The sequence below is a fragment of the Didymosphaeria variabile genome (genome assembly GCF_027946475.1).
Source record: "Didymosphaeria variabile strain IMI 356815 chromosome Unknown scaffold_5, whole genome shotgun sequence".
Lineage (NCBI taxonomy): Eukaryota > Fungi > Ascomycota > Dothideomycetes > Pleosporales > Didymosphaeriaceae > Didymosphaeria > Didymosphaeria variabile.
In genome coordinates, this window is record NW_026611624.1 from 350,842 (window position 1) to 364,419 (window position 13,578).

Here is a 13,578-nt window from a genome sequence, read left to right on the forward strand (position 1 = left end):
CTATTGATCAGCGGTGACCAACCAGTATGGGTCCTCGCAACCTTTTTTGTTGCGTCAAACCACTTCCCCTCTACGACACGGCTGCCTCACGCACACGTGTTTAAGCCGAAAGGGAGATGTGTGAAGAAATAAAACTTTCTTTACGTCAACGTACAAAATCTATTATATTGCACCTCCATATGGATGCCCTTTACTTTCCACCCGGAAACAGCAACCCATTATCCCTCCTCACCTTCTCCGTGACCTTCAGCACCGCCCGTGAATGCGCCTCCAACTCTCCGGCAGCCTTCCAGTCCTCCTCTAGAATGATCCTCGCCTGCTCCTCCGCCTCCTCCTTCAAATTCAAATCCACCTTCTTTGCGCCCAGCTCTTCCTTCTTCTTCGTCCGTGGATCGCTCAACGTCACACGCTCGATGTCGGTGATGGTGGGAACGATGAGTGATGCCTTCTCGCCGTATATTTCGGAAGGTGCCTCGCTGGTGTGCATCTTGCTGCTAGCGAGATGTACGGTGAACCCTTCATAGTGTAGCGTCAGGGTGCCGCCACCGTCGGCACCCGTGCTGATGATGACGGGGTAGTACTGCGCGTCTTTCGGGGCGCCGAAGAGCCATACTGCCGCTGCGACGGTGTAGCACCCCATGTCTACGAGGGCGCCGCCGCCCATCTCCAGGTTGAAGATGTTGGGCACCTCACCTTTGAGCACGGCGTCATAGCGCGAAGAGAATTGGCAGAAGGTGATGCTTGCACCCAACACGCGGCCGATTTTAGAAATTGACTGCTTGAGGATCTTGAAGTTTACTTCTTGGATGTGGCGCCAGGCCTCAATCAAGAAAAGTCCCTTTGACTTGGAGAGCGCAAACAGCTCATCCAGTTCCTGGCTTGTGGAGCACGAGGGCTTCTCTAGGATGACGTGTTTTCCGGCGTTGAGAGCGGCCTTTGCTTGTTCGTAGTGCAGGATGTTGGGCGAGGCGATGTAGACGGCGTTGAGATTAGGGTCGGCGTAGAACTTATCGAGATCGGTGTATAGCGCGATTTTCTGACCTTCATATTTCGATGCGAATTCCTTGGCCGACTCTTCTTTGCGCGAGTAGACGGCGGCGAGGTTCCATTTTTGGGTCGCTTGGGCGCACTCGACGTAGGAGTGGGTGATCCAATTAGTTCCGATGATGCCGATATTGAGAACCATTTTGAGAAGTCTTGCTGATGGAGAAGACGGAAGGGAGTAAGTGGGAGAGATGGAGAGACGAAAAGCCCCAGACTGGAGGTCACGTCGGCTTTATATGACGTTGCGGTTGCTGTTGCAGTGTAGAAGCAGGGCTGTTGCAGTGTCCAAATCGGGCAGCTCTCCACTTCAAGCTCGTAACCCCACTTGCAAAGTCTTCAGAGGGATATGTAACGCGGGGTGATTAAGAAGCGAACCTGTGTGTCTCGGTTTACTATGCTTATGCGCGTGCAACAACTGGTATCGTGAGGATTCTTGAGCTGCAGGGGTCGAATGGTTGGCCATTGGAACGCAGTGGTTGCGGGGAGCTCTTGCAGGAAGAAGCACCGTGATGTCACCGGAGCGGGGAAATTTACTCCTTCTAGCGGGAACGCCTCCAGTGAGCAATACGCGACGTAGAAAGATCACGTGGGAAAATAGTATTGCTTGCTCTTCATACAGTCCGTCTAGGCTTTATTCTCAAGACGTAGTTTTGTCGTTGGTCGGCGACTCATGGCATCATCCCACGATACTCCGTTGATGCTCCGAAATCAGCCACCTCGCCACCTCTCGGGTACGCTCAAGCCTTGCCATCGTTCAATATCACCGTTACCCAGCGTTCGTTAACGTCGACACCAATCCCTGCCACGTCTCTCTAACCGTGGGCTGGATCTGACTTGCCGGCAACTGGAACCCGTAATCCCCGGTATCCCTCAGCTCCCACGTGTAACTATATGTTGCGTTGCCAGCCGAATCGACGTAATCAACAGAGCTACCCGTTGTAGCATACAACGTAGAGCACGACGGGCCAATAGTATAGCTAGTTCCTGAGACGGCCTTGATAGCAGCAGCGGCACTGGTGGCAATTGAGCGCAATTGAGCGCTGTTGTGCACGACGAGTGAGCAGTCGTAGCCGTATGCTAAGTAGCTCTATTAGTCATGTGGTGAAGACATTGAGATGGAAAACTGACGCCAAAGTATGTACTGTCCATACGAGTGGATATCAAGGTACAGCCTGATGCCTTTGCCATCACGCAGCGAGTTGACCTGGGCCACTAGTCCCTTGTTTTCAGGTGCGTCGCCAGCAGCTAGCCCTTTGTACGTTTCGGAACAGGGGTTCGTGGATGCTCCGCCCGTAACTTCCCATTTGAATGGCCAGTTCCGGTTGATGTCGCGGCCCACGCAGGTACTGCTGCTGACTGTTTGGCGATTCTTGCGCCAGAGGCGGTCGGTGATTTGGGAATAGACAAAGCCTAGCCATGTGTAAGACTAGCTTCGCATTCTAGGAGAAAGAGTGCGTTGTTTGACTTACCATCAGGATTGACAGCTGGAATAATGTAATAGTCGTACTTGTCGACGAGAGACTTCACGGTCGTATCAGAGGCATACTTAGTGAGTAGTTGCCACGCGAAGTACTCAGCCGTCATGGTAGTAATCCATTCGCGCGCATGCACGGTGCCGTGGATGAGAATTGCAGGCTTCGATCCCTTACCACCAGAGCCCCAAATGTGGATGCCTGTCAAAGCGCGGCCTTGAACGGACGTCCCGGCTGTGAAAATCTCAGACTGGCTAGCAAACCCGCCTTGCAAGTCGCTCAGGAATGTCAGGTGGTCGGCATACGGGTGGTACGCCGTGAACCATGTCTCACTAGGGACTTTGCGATATCAGTATGCATGGCTTGACTCATGAGGGGATTGATGGTGACTATACCTGCAGAAGCACTGAAGTCGGGAGATACCAATTCACCCTCCTCAGCTAATGTGACGCCGAGATCTTCGTTGATAATGATACTCTCTGGCACAAGTGCCTTTACGGTATCCACTGACTCGGGCGAAACAACAACATCGAGCGTCGTCTTTCCGGGATTCAGAATGTGAGCTGCGACTTTCTCGATCTGCGCCTCGATGTCGTGGCTGGCCTTGGCGAGCGAGAGACGGAGGACCTTGAAGCCTGTATAGTCTACCTTTTGCTCGGCTCTGGGTACCGCAGTGCCTAGGACATTAGAGAGGAGCAAGCTCCCGGCGAGAAAGAACCTCATGGCTCAAGTGGTTCAGATGCTTGACCTTGACTGAACTTGACTGAGCAACGATAATAACCCTTCTAGCTCTTTATAGTGACAGTCTATTCGATCGTGATCATCTTCCTATCTTCCCTTCGAGTATCACCTCCGATATCTTCAAGCCACTGTGGTCCAGTAACGTCTTTTGGGCAGGTACCAAGGCGTATGCGCCTGCGGGAGATCATCGCTTTGGAAGACCACGGAGTGCCTGGGCGTAGATCTCACATCCTGTATGGCGCCTTCATTTATTCGAGCTGCAATGTCTGTCTTGGCTGAGACTTGTCGTCTACTTGACGTGATATGGCGGAAGGGAGGTTAACCTTGGCGATACCGGGATAGGAAGGTGCTGTGAGCGGATGTAGCGGTGGTGAGCTAAACACGAATACAGGGACGCATGATATTACTCTGCCAAGCGACTTATAGGTCTTGTATCGGCGTTATTCGAGGATCCTAGTCATCTCGGCGTGAACGTGACTTCGATCCACGAGCCAGGCTAAAAAGACTTAGAGCTTGTTGTATGCGATACTAGATCACTCCTTAGTCCAACAGTCCTAGAAAGCACCGTCTACATGCCTAGTGGCATCCCACGCAGCTATTGGACCCTGAACATCTCTTCTAGCCTCATCACGCGCACTTGCCGTAATGTAGTATGAAGACTGATGCATTCCGTTTCTTAGCGCAAAATAGACAGATGACTGAACGATCCTAGAATACACGCCATCGAATGGATCGCATTTTACCGCCCATCGGTGTCATTATCTACCATACCCCATCCAACCTCTGTCCTCTCATCCTCAACCCACCCCAGTATCCGTTGTCTCGGACACCCAAAGAAAATACACAAATTTAGACGTACAACATGGCGCTCATCAACGCCACGTGAGTGCAAGAGGTCGTGCCAGATACGTGTGTAAATGATATCGATGCCGACGTGGCCGATTGCAGTAGATTTGACGTTTGCTGCGATCGTGCGTAATGTCCTACGTTTAGCACTTGCCATCGGCACCACGAGAGTTCATGAGCAGGGCAACAATGAGACCGTAAAGACCTACTCATGAGGTTAGCATTGCAGATGTGAATTGCCACAGAGGTCTACGCACCCAAAACTTCGGCAAAAATGAGAATCAGGATCATGCCGACGAACAACCGGGGCTGCTGAGCAGTTCCTCGTACACCAGCATCACCGACGATTCCGATAGCAAAACCAGCAGCCATACCCGCAAGACCGACGGAGAGACCAGCACCAAGCTGAATGAAGTTGGTGAAGAGCGAGGTGCCCTGTGCGAGGTCGTTGGAGATCAGGACAGAGACGACGAGACCGTAGATACCAATGATACCAGCCATGACGACGGGGATAATGTCTGCATCGAGTTAGCCGCTATCAACACGGCTGTGCGCTTTCAACAATATCATGTGCGGGCAAGGTGCAGCTTGGGAACGATGAAAGCAAGAGACATACTCTTGACGATGAGGTCAGGTCGGAGGACACCCATTGCGCTGACACCGACACCCGCCTTGGCAGTGCCGTAGGCGGCCCCAAAGCAGGTAAATACAATCGCAGAAGTGCAGCCCATCGCTCCGAAGAACGGCTGTTCGACCGTCAGCAAATGTTCCCAATGGTATGTGGCGCTCGATGCGCTTAGCGGAGGTGGCCGCGGAGCGCTCTACGTAGACGCGCCAGGAGGCGAGCGGGTGTTTGGGCAACTCACGGCGTACACCGGGCTATGAGATATACGTTAGCAGTTGCTCAAGCTGATGCATCATTGCGAGAAGTCTTCCAGAGGTGCGCGGGCATTGGGAAGCTCGAGCTTATCGAAGAGGCAAGCTGGAGCTGTTGCCTCAACGTGGAGAGCTAGTGCACTCACCAGAGATCCGTAGGGGCAGACATTGCGGGTGCGTCGACGAGCTTGCGGGTCTTCCGGAGTGTAGATAGGGTCGGATCGAGATGAAAGAACGGCGCAGACGTTGGGAGCTGACGGCGGAAGGTGTTGAGAGTAGTGGTGACGATGGCTGGAGGTGCAGGCTTCGCTTCGCCCTTGCCGGCCCTGGAGCTAGCCGCCACGTGACCTACGTACGCCAAGCCTTACGTCACGTGTGGCTTTTTTCGGGCGTCGAGGTCGTAACTTCAAATGTTGCACTCCTCGGAGAATCAATCTGACAAAGATGCAAAATATTATCGATATTATATTGATGAGAATCATAGAAGAGCCTTCAATGTTATCCCGGTGCGCATGTCCGTGTATGATCTTTTCAGAGCCCTGAAACAATTTTTCGAAAGAACGCTGTAGCTGCTAGAATTTGTGAACATTCCTCTCGAGGTCGCCACGGTATAATGGTAACGACATGTTTTATACCATGTACTCGGAACTACACGATGTGACCGGATTCGTTGCGGATTGCTCATTGAGATGTAACGGCAGTGTTCTGCAGGTGTTGTCTCTGCAAGGGTACTATTTGACGTCGCGATGTATAGTAGCGTTTGAACAAGTTTGGTATTACTTTTCTCATTATCTCGCCATCGAAGCGCCAAGTTACACACATGATTTTCATGCACCATGACTTTCCCAAGACTCAAATCGTTAACTAGTTCGTCCTCAAAGGAGGCACATGTGCCAACTGTATAATTACTTCCACGCCGAAAGAAAAACTCTCTCCCAGGGTATCCATATCTGCAATTACTCGTATGCGTTAGACAGCAGAAGTGTGAGTAAAGAATGTCGACCGCTACGCTGCGTAACGCAGGGTAAATGATTGATCATTTGCCCGGTATCGCATCAAACCAGTTCCCAGCAGCACATAGACCCCCATGCCGAAGCCACTCTCCCCTGCTTCGCCTTATACTGCTGCATCGTAAGACCTCTTCCATCCTTGTTGTCAAAAGACGTAACAAAGCAGACAGTAATTTTCTGGCCCGGAGCACCGAGGTCGATCCGGTTGACGTCCACCCACCAGCTCTTGCCGTCAGTATTAAATGGTATATGTTGTGTCTTTCTCCCATCTCGACCGCCGACGTTGAGTGTCATAACGTACGGTTTCCCTTTCCCGTTCCGCTCGTGGTCCCAGTGTGGACATGATACGGCGAACTGGAAGCGGATTACAGGATCGTGCGGGTCGTGGACTTTGATGTGCTTCATAGCCGGCTGGAAGGTGCGTCGATTAACACCGTGGTCGCCTTCGGGGTCGCCGTAAATTTGGAGTCGCTCGCCGAGGTCATCCATGAGATAATCTTCCCAAGTGTACGTTCGCGCATCGTTGCGGAACAGATAGTCCCTGTTCTCTGGATAATGAGTGTATCCGAAGTCCTCATTACTTCTCGTGAACTCGGACGCAGTGAAGTGCCGATTGTACTGGTTACTACCGCATCCCAAACTACCCGCGCCCCAGCAAGCATCGACTAGCTTCCATTGACCATTATCGATACGAACTGCGTTCCATGCATGACCCGCGCTGAACGGCGGTAGCGGATCGCCGTGTTTGAGAGGCGAATGTCCAAAGCCCTTGCCGTGACCTCCAACTACGACGGCTTCCAAGCCAGCTTTCATCGCGAGAGCGGCAAAGAGACCTGTATCGTCTTTTGTTAGTACACGTACTCGGCTATATAATGCTGCGCCTAAGCTCTGAGCAGCCTACGTTACCCCAGGCCAGGCATACGCAGTCCGACTGTATAAAACCAGGACTTGTTTTGGTGATGAGAAGGTGACTCACCTGCATATCCCGAGCAAACCGCCAGACCTGAAGAGATGGTCTTTTCAGGTGTAGTTCCTGAAACTGTTCCAGAAAAGAAGGAGTGACAGTCATAGTCCACATTGTGGTGCAACCACACAAAGATAGCGCGCGCCTTGTCCGTGGGCGAAGAGAATGGAGCCTGCTAAAGTCAGAAGAATCCATAGTCGAATTTCGCATCTATGTTCCAGGCACTTCGTAATTCTGGCATAGGTGTTACAATGATCAGCTTTGATTTTGACGTACCGTCAGCTGTGTAGCCAGCCAAGTCACGTCGGAAGACGGCAGGCTAGTGCGAGGGAATTGAGCAGCGTGCTGATCAGGTCCTGAAAAATCTCGGCAGATAAGACACGAAGCAGGAACAGCTCCAGGTTTCGGCTTTGACGCCATGATATGATCCAAATTCGGCCGCGACGCAAGGGGCACAGGAGGAGGCGCATTATCATTGGACTGATTGGGCGTGGGTCTACTAGAAGGAAGTGGAGGCGGTTTGGCTACGTTGTTGAAACCCAGCTCCAGGGTAGGCCGTAGATTGGGAGGAGGAAGCCTCCGCGGCTTTTCTGCTTGATCATTCTCCGATACGTGAACTTTAGAAGCAGGTCGCGCAGGAAGGGATGGTCGCGAGGGAAGTTGAGGTGGTAACGATTTTGGACTGGTTACATTTGTATTCGATCGCATAGCCTTCTTGATGGAGCTGTCCTGCTTGGGATCCTCGACTTTCCTCGCAGGTAGCGGGGGCAGCGTCGTTGGATCATACGCCGGTGCTCGCACAGTGTACATTCGCCCGCCATTGCTGGTGCCATTGCTGGTTGTAGTCTTGGTTGAGTCCAGGGAAAGATGGGATATACTAGAGGAAGTCGTAAGAACCGAGTCTCTTGAACCGCTTCTTCTCAGACTCCCTGCTTGTGAGGGCTGGCGCGGTGGTAGACTGGGCGGCTGCTTGGGCGTGTTATTTCGCGGAGGGGGTCGCGGAGGTAGCGCTGGTGACTTCTTAGGCGGTTCTGGTTGTACAGGCGCAGGCTGGTTGCCGAAGTGTCTGGCCGAGGTAGGCGCATCATACACAGGCGGATTGTTCACGGTCTGGTGCCGTTGCGCGGCGGGTGGTCTTTGCGACGGAGGAGGGGGCGGTGGCTTCTTCTTCGCTGCTGTCGCTTGCTCGTACGTGTATGTCGGTCGACTACTGGGTGCAGGGGCATGCACTTGCTCGATGTTGAGGGCGGCAATGCGGTCTTTGATTGAGGCAGCCATAGCGAGAGACTGGCCGTCTAAGCGCGAGGAGTCTTAGGGTGGTGGATGAGGACAGGCTGCGTGGAGTGGGAGTAAGAGTGCGGAAAAGGACCCCACGCAGTTCGGGGCACAGCCTGACATGTTCATTAACGTCGTCACAGCACAGGGCAGCCTGGTGGGACTCAGACGGTTATACGACGGGAGGATCCCAGGCCCTGTGGGATCCTCGCTGGAACACAGCCACGACACCCGAATTAAGGTTTAGCGTCATCAGGCACGCCTGGTTTGACGACTTGAACACTGTGAAGGCGGGGCGGCGGGGCACTTGTGGCTGGGCCGATAGCGTCCGGAAATAGATCCGAAGTCAACAGGGACGCAAACAGTGCGACTGAAGAGGAGCGCAATCTCAAGGCGACTCGACATAGCAGTCGCGCGTTGGAGTTTGTTGAGGAGACCGACTGGGTGGTACTGCGGACTGATCTCTCTCCTGTAGCCTTGCGGGGATCGGGTGTCACCTGTCATCAGCGAGCTTCACGCAAAACCCGCCCAGAAGCCAGCCCAGCCAGCCGAGAGACCTTTCCAGTAGTATTGTCATTCAATGTCGTAAACTAAAGATCGCTACTGTACCGAACATCCATAAAAGAAAAGCAATAGCACCAACATAAGAAAATAGACAGTGACCGGCCCGCCCCCATATTCCCCATCCTCCAATCTAATTTGCACCACAATACCCAGTCCACCGCCCGCCGATGAGCCTAAACAGCAGAGACAATTTGAAACCACCACCCTCTTCTTCCCTTTACAGTCCTTCGCACGACGTCGCAACAATTGGCAAACGCCGAAGATATTTTCGGATAAGAAAGGAGCGGAACGGAGATGGCCTTCCTACAGCGCTATCCAAAGTGGTGTGCGCTCAATAAGTTCAAAAGCGACAACTGAACAAGCGCGAACACTGACTCCGGTAATTGATAACATAGGAAAATCATCCAGACGTCGTAAAGGTCATCTCCAAAACACGGCTACGCTTGGCAAAGCAGTTGAATGTGCGCCGGCGAAAAGCAACAAGCAAGATAACACAATAATAGTGGGGCAACAGTGCGTCGTCTGGGTTCGGTGGTTCGCAAGATATTACCGCTTCCTCTTCTTGTTCTTGTCACTTATGCTGCCGTCTAGGAGGAAGTTGCTCGCAGCGATTGGCGCATGGACGTGGTCGTGCAACGAAGGAGGATCCATAGGTTTCTTGACGACCGGCACGCCCATGTGGCGTCCGTATCGTCCTTTGCGGCCGTTGCCTTCGTCCTCGCTGACGCAACCTTCGATACCGATGCCTGCGTCCTTGCAACGTCCGCAAGGTCGCTGGCGATCGCAACCTTTCTTGCTCTTGCGGCATCGCTGGCAGCGAGGCTTCGATGACAGGTCCTCTTCGTCAAGCCCAAGTGGCTGCTGACCAGTGGTAGAGGCGCTCGATGTTTTGCGCGACTGAGATGGGAGGGACGTTGGGGACATGGGCGCCTTTGCGACCTTGTTTTTCGGCTTGGAAAGAGCGCGAGGCTTGCCTGGGTGACCAGACTTGCTCGAGACAGACCCGCGAGCCTTGACTACGTGAAGCTGATGATGATCATGATGTCCATCCAGTATGATCTCATCGCTTTCGCCCTTGAAGGAATCGTCCCTGTTGTCGTAGTCCTCTTCACCGCTGCTGTCGACACTTTCATATCCACGGATGATAGGCTCTCCAATCAAGCCATTGGTGCGTCCAACATTGAAAGGGAGTGGGGGGAGTGGGGGGAGTTCCTGCTCATCATCGCTGCCATCATCACTCTCTTCGCTTGAGGATGCAACCTCTGCTTTGCCGCTTAGCGCGTCATCAAGCGTCGATGTAGAAGTCCGTCCGTGTGTGGAGAAGTTCGACGCATCGCCCAGGCGCATCAGCTGGCGAGCAACGTCTTCATCCGAAATGACACTGGCGCTACCGAGTGTTGGATCAGGGGTAGGTAAGATGCCTCCCGGTGCACCAGATTGCCGATAGGGCCCTCCTTGTGTTGTGCCGCGGGTGCGCGATCGGTAACCTTGCACATGCGCGCTCGAGGTAGAGTAGGGAGTAGCCAGCCCATGCATGTATGTGGTGTCACCCTGACCGTAGCTTTGCGGTGATGCTAGAGGATACGAGAATGCGAACGTCTGCTGGTTACTCATAGCGTATGGTGATCCCGCATTGTTGCCGCTGATTCGTCGCTGAGGTGAAACTGAGGAGAGGGACGCGGTCATGGGTACCTGAGGAGGAACGAAAAGAGGAAGCTCCTTAAGGGAGACGGTATGTCAGTTCCATTCCCAGTATGGCAGCTTGTATAAGGTGTACTCACAGAGCTGTCAAACTTGGCCCGTTTGCGACGGCCACCCTCAACGATGTTATCAACACTGATCTCAGCGCTGGCTACTTGTTCCTTTCTAGAGCGGCGTGAGGTCACGGAAGCGTCGCCATTCTCGCTGTCGCTGTAGCCATTTGCATCGCCATTGGCATCAGCGAAGCTTCCATGAGAGCTGGGACCGCGGCTCTTCCCAGCAGCGCGAGCACGCTTGCTAACAGAGATTGTGGAAGCACTACGTCGGCCACGACCTGGCTGAGGCGACTCGCTTTGCCGCATGTGCCTGGCGAGACTGGGAGGGAGCATCTGGAACGCTTCGTCCAGTCTCGGGCGGCGAGGAGACATGGAGTGATGCGAGACAGACTGATATTCTTCGATTTCCGGATCCTCTGCAGTGACACGCACGTAGACAACCATGTTGTGTGCGAAGTTCTCATAGCGAGCGATCAGGGTATTACCAAGGCGATCCTCGAAGACCACCCCTTTGCGCTCGTAGAGCCCATAGAAGTTCTTGACCGTTGTGATGATACTGTCAGTTGTATCGTGCGGGTAGATGTTCACACGCATAGGTAGACGTGCTTTGTGCTGCGGGGACTGAGGCAATAGCAGCAATTCGAACGAGACTTGCTTCGGTTGTGGTGACTTGGACGGGGACAGCGTATCATGCGCCGGTCCCGTTTCCGTGCTTGGATATATGTCCATCATGGCTGTATCGCTGCCGTGTGGATTCATGGTGTGCTCCGGTACCGTTGATGTGCACTTGTCCTGTGGGTCCACACTGAGACCCTCGAACAGCAGCGTATAAGACGAGCGACGACAGCCTGGATTCCAGTTATCGGACACTGACAGTGGGATTTTAAGCTCGTGGTTATGATGTCGAACACTGTGCGACAAGTATAATATACGATGGTAGAGCGCTGGACCGACCCAGCCGGTGTCGCAAAGGCTCGGAGCGGGAAACGATCGGAAAGGGGACCGGTGATGGATCTGGAGTGATGACAATCAGCATGTGGTGCTTCGATATGGCGGATGAGGTGCATTGTGGTCTGGGTAGACGGCATGGAGAGCTAAAACGGAGTGGCTGCTGCTGGTCCTCGTCACCGCCCAGGTTGCAGGGAGCGAGGCAAAGACAGCGCCGAAGCACTCGACTGCCGCCTATGCTGCCCTCAGGGGCACAAGGAACGGCGAATGCGGTCGCAAAGCTCTAGAGAAATGAAACTTACAGTTACGAATATTGCGCAAGCCAGATGGGCAGAGAAGTTGGGTTGGTTTCGTTCCGTAGACCGCCGCTTGAGTGCTGGTCGGCAGGAGATGTCAGTATGCGGGCATACGCAGAATCGTGAATTGAGCAGCAGGAAGATGCGATGACAGGTCCCTATGCATCGTTCACAAGCCGTGGGAGCTTACCGCTGAAGTTGGTGCGAGTGGGGAGAGAGGAGAAGGGTTCTGGAAGAGAGAGTGCTGGATGATGCGGTTTAAGCGAAGGCGGACCTAAAGTGCAGCCACCCCAGAGCGCCAACACAGTCTCGTGGAGAGCAAATGCTACAATCTGGATCGCATACGCTTTTAGAAGCAGTTCCGTGGGAATTAAACGCAAAATCGCTGGGTTGAGCGCTTCTAGGGATGCATGCGCGCGGCCTCTGTCAAGCCTGCTTGCGCAACTACAGTCATTTGATTCGGGATGGTACGGCGACTGACACAACACATGCATGTACACAACGAAGGTCTTCTCGCACTTGCTACCCGGGCTTGATACAGGTCTGCCTCCGGGGTGCGGGTTAGGCGCCAGAGAGTGGCTACGAATGCATGCCGCAGCGCGCAAACCACTAATAATCAGGACGGATTGGGTCTTGCCATAACCGCCTCGTTGCGCTCACGCCTGGCCAATGGGCTCGCCGGCGCATTCACTTTGACGACAGCGAGTACCCCCAGGAGACATTGATGGACGGGCGAGTGCTTCACTTAGGTGCTCTTCCGCGCCGAGTCCCCCTCTCACGTTGCCTAGCGGTTGGATTCGTTGGCAGTAGGGACTGCGGCGTCTGTTGAACTCCGTGTTACGGTACAAACGCCATTCTCAGGCAAGCTCTCGCACCCCGCTGGGGAACTAGTTTATGAGGTGAGCAGCGCAATCCTGCCATGGCTTGCGGCTGCTGTTTGAGAGTCTGATATAGATGCGCTGGCGGGCGGTTCGCTTGACAGGATGCGACCCTGCATAATGACGACCGAGCCGCGGGCGCAATCACATCCATCGCACACTCTCTCCGCTCCAGCAGCTGCGCATTTAGCAGAGTGTTAGCCGGGCAAAGCGGGAGGGGTGAGGTGGATCGGCAGAATTCGCTCTCCCGCCGTTCGCGCGAGCTTTTGTTGTGTGGGGTTTGCGCCGGCCGATGATAACTGAGCTGGCTGGCTCGGGTCTTGTCGGTGAAGACAAAGACGCCATTGGCACGAGCAGACGGCGGATGGGGTGCCAACTTCCGGGCAGCAGCCAAACTCTCCAGGCCAGCGTGACACTGCTCGAGACCATGCGGCGACATCAGCAGCCCAGCGCTGCGCAAGTCCAGGCGGGAGGGTTTGAAACGGGTGGCAGTGCGTTTAATTGATTCGTTGCGAGCCGCCAGTCCGACGACGCAGCGGGAGAAGCCATGAGACCTGCGACGCCCGCGGGGGAGGCGCAACAGCGTCGCAATGTGTTCGCGAATACTTCTGCGCGGCTTTCATCCCATCTGAAGCACCGCGCGAGGACGGGGGAGGTGAGTCGTGGGTGACGAACGCTCACGTGACTTGGCGTTTGAGACCGCGCCGGACGCGTCTCTCGGTCGCTCTTGCCGCGTCGTCACGAGACCACATTTGAGATGGCCATATCTTTGCGCCGCAAACCTGAAAACCCTCAAAACGCTCGGTGAATGGTAGCACAAGCGTCAGCGTACTAGAGAAAATTTATTGAGCTGGTTGAGCTGCTGCAACGTGGTGCGCACGCAAAAGGCATGCTTTGCTGCTTTGTT

General features: G+C 54.0%; 5 protein-coding genes across 5 annotated transcripts; all 5 read right to left on the reverse strand.

Annotated features, from left to right (window-relative positions):
• Positions 1-190: 190 nt before the first annotated feature.
• N0V89_006561 (uncharacterized protein) lies at positions 191-1,186 on the reverse strand (the record flags this gene model as incomplete). The annotated part of the gene is made up of 1 exon (XM_056215331.1): positions 191-1,186. One exon carries the CDS (start codon positions 1,184-1,186, stop codon positions 191-193), a length of 996 nt encoding a protein of 331 aa, XP_056069578.1.
• Positions 1,187-1,810: 624 nt separating this feature from the next.
• Positions 1,811-3,239, reverse strand: N0V89_006562 (uncharacterized protein; the record flags this gene model as incomplete). The annotated part of the gene is made up of 4 exons (XM_056215332.1): positions 1,811-2,121; positions 2,173-2,454; positions 2,514-2,855; positions 2,912-3,239. 4 exons carry the CDS (start codon positions 3,237-3,239, stop codon positions 1,811-1,813), a joined length of 1,263 nt encoding a protein of 420 aa, XP_056069579.1.
• Positions 3,240-4,246: 1,007 nt separating this feature from the next.
• On the reverse strand, positions 4,247-4,753 carry CUP5 (vacuolar ATPase V0 domain subunit c; the record flags this gene model as incomplete). Its single annotated transcript, XM_056215333.1, has 3 exons — positions 4,247-4,308; positions 4,361-4,621; positions 4,720-4,753. 3 exons carry the CDS (start codon positions 4,751-4,753, stop codon positions 4,247-4,249), a joined length of 357 nt encoding a protein of 118 aa, XP_056069580.1.
• Positions 4,754-6,034: 1,281 nt separating this feature from the next.
• Positions 6,035-8,231, reverse strand: N0V89_006564 (uncharacterized protein; the record flags this gene model as incomplete). Its single annotated transcript, XM_056215334.1, has 2 exons — positions 6,035-6,831; positions 7,454-8,231. The coding sequence occupies 2 exons, from the start codon at positions 8,229-8,231 to the stop codon at positions 6,035-6,037; spliced, it is 1,575 nt and encodes a 524-aa protein (XP_056069581.1).
• A 1,107-nt stretch (positions 8,232-9,338) lies between these two features.
• On the reverse strand, positions 9,339-11,637 carry N0V89_006565 (uncharacterized protein; the record flags this gene model as incomplete). Its single annotated transcript, XM_056215335.1, has 3 exons — positions 9,339-10,511; positions 10,574-11,354; positions 11,504-11,637. 3 exons carry the CDS (start codon positions 11,635-11,637, stop codon positions 9,339-9,341), a joined length of 2,088 nt encoding a protein of 695 aa, XP_056069582.1.
• Between the last annotated feature and the right edge of the window lie 1,941 nt (positions 11,638-13,578).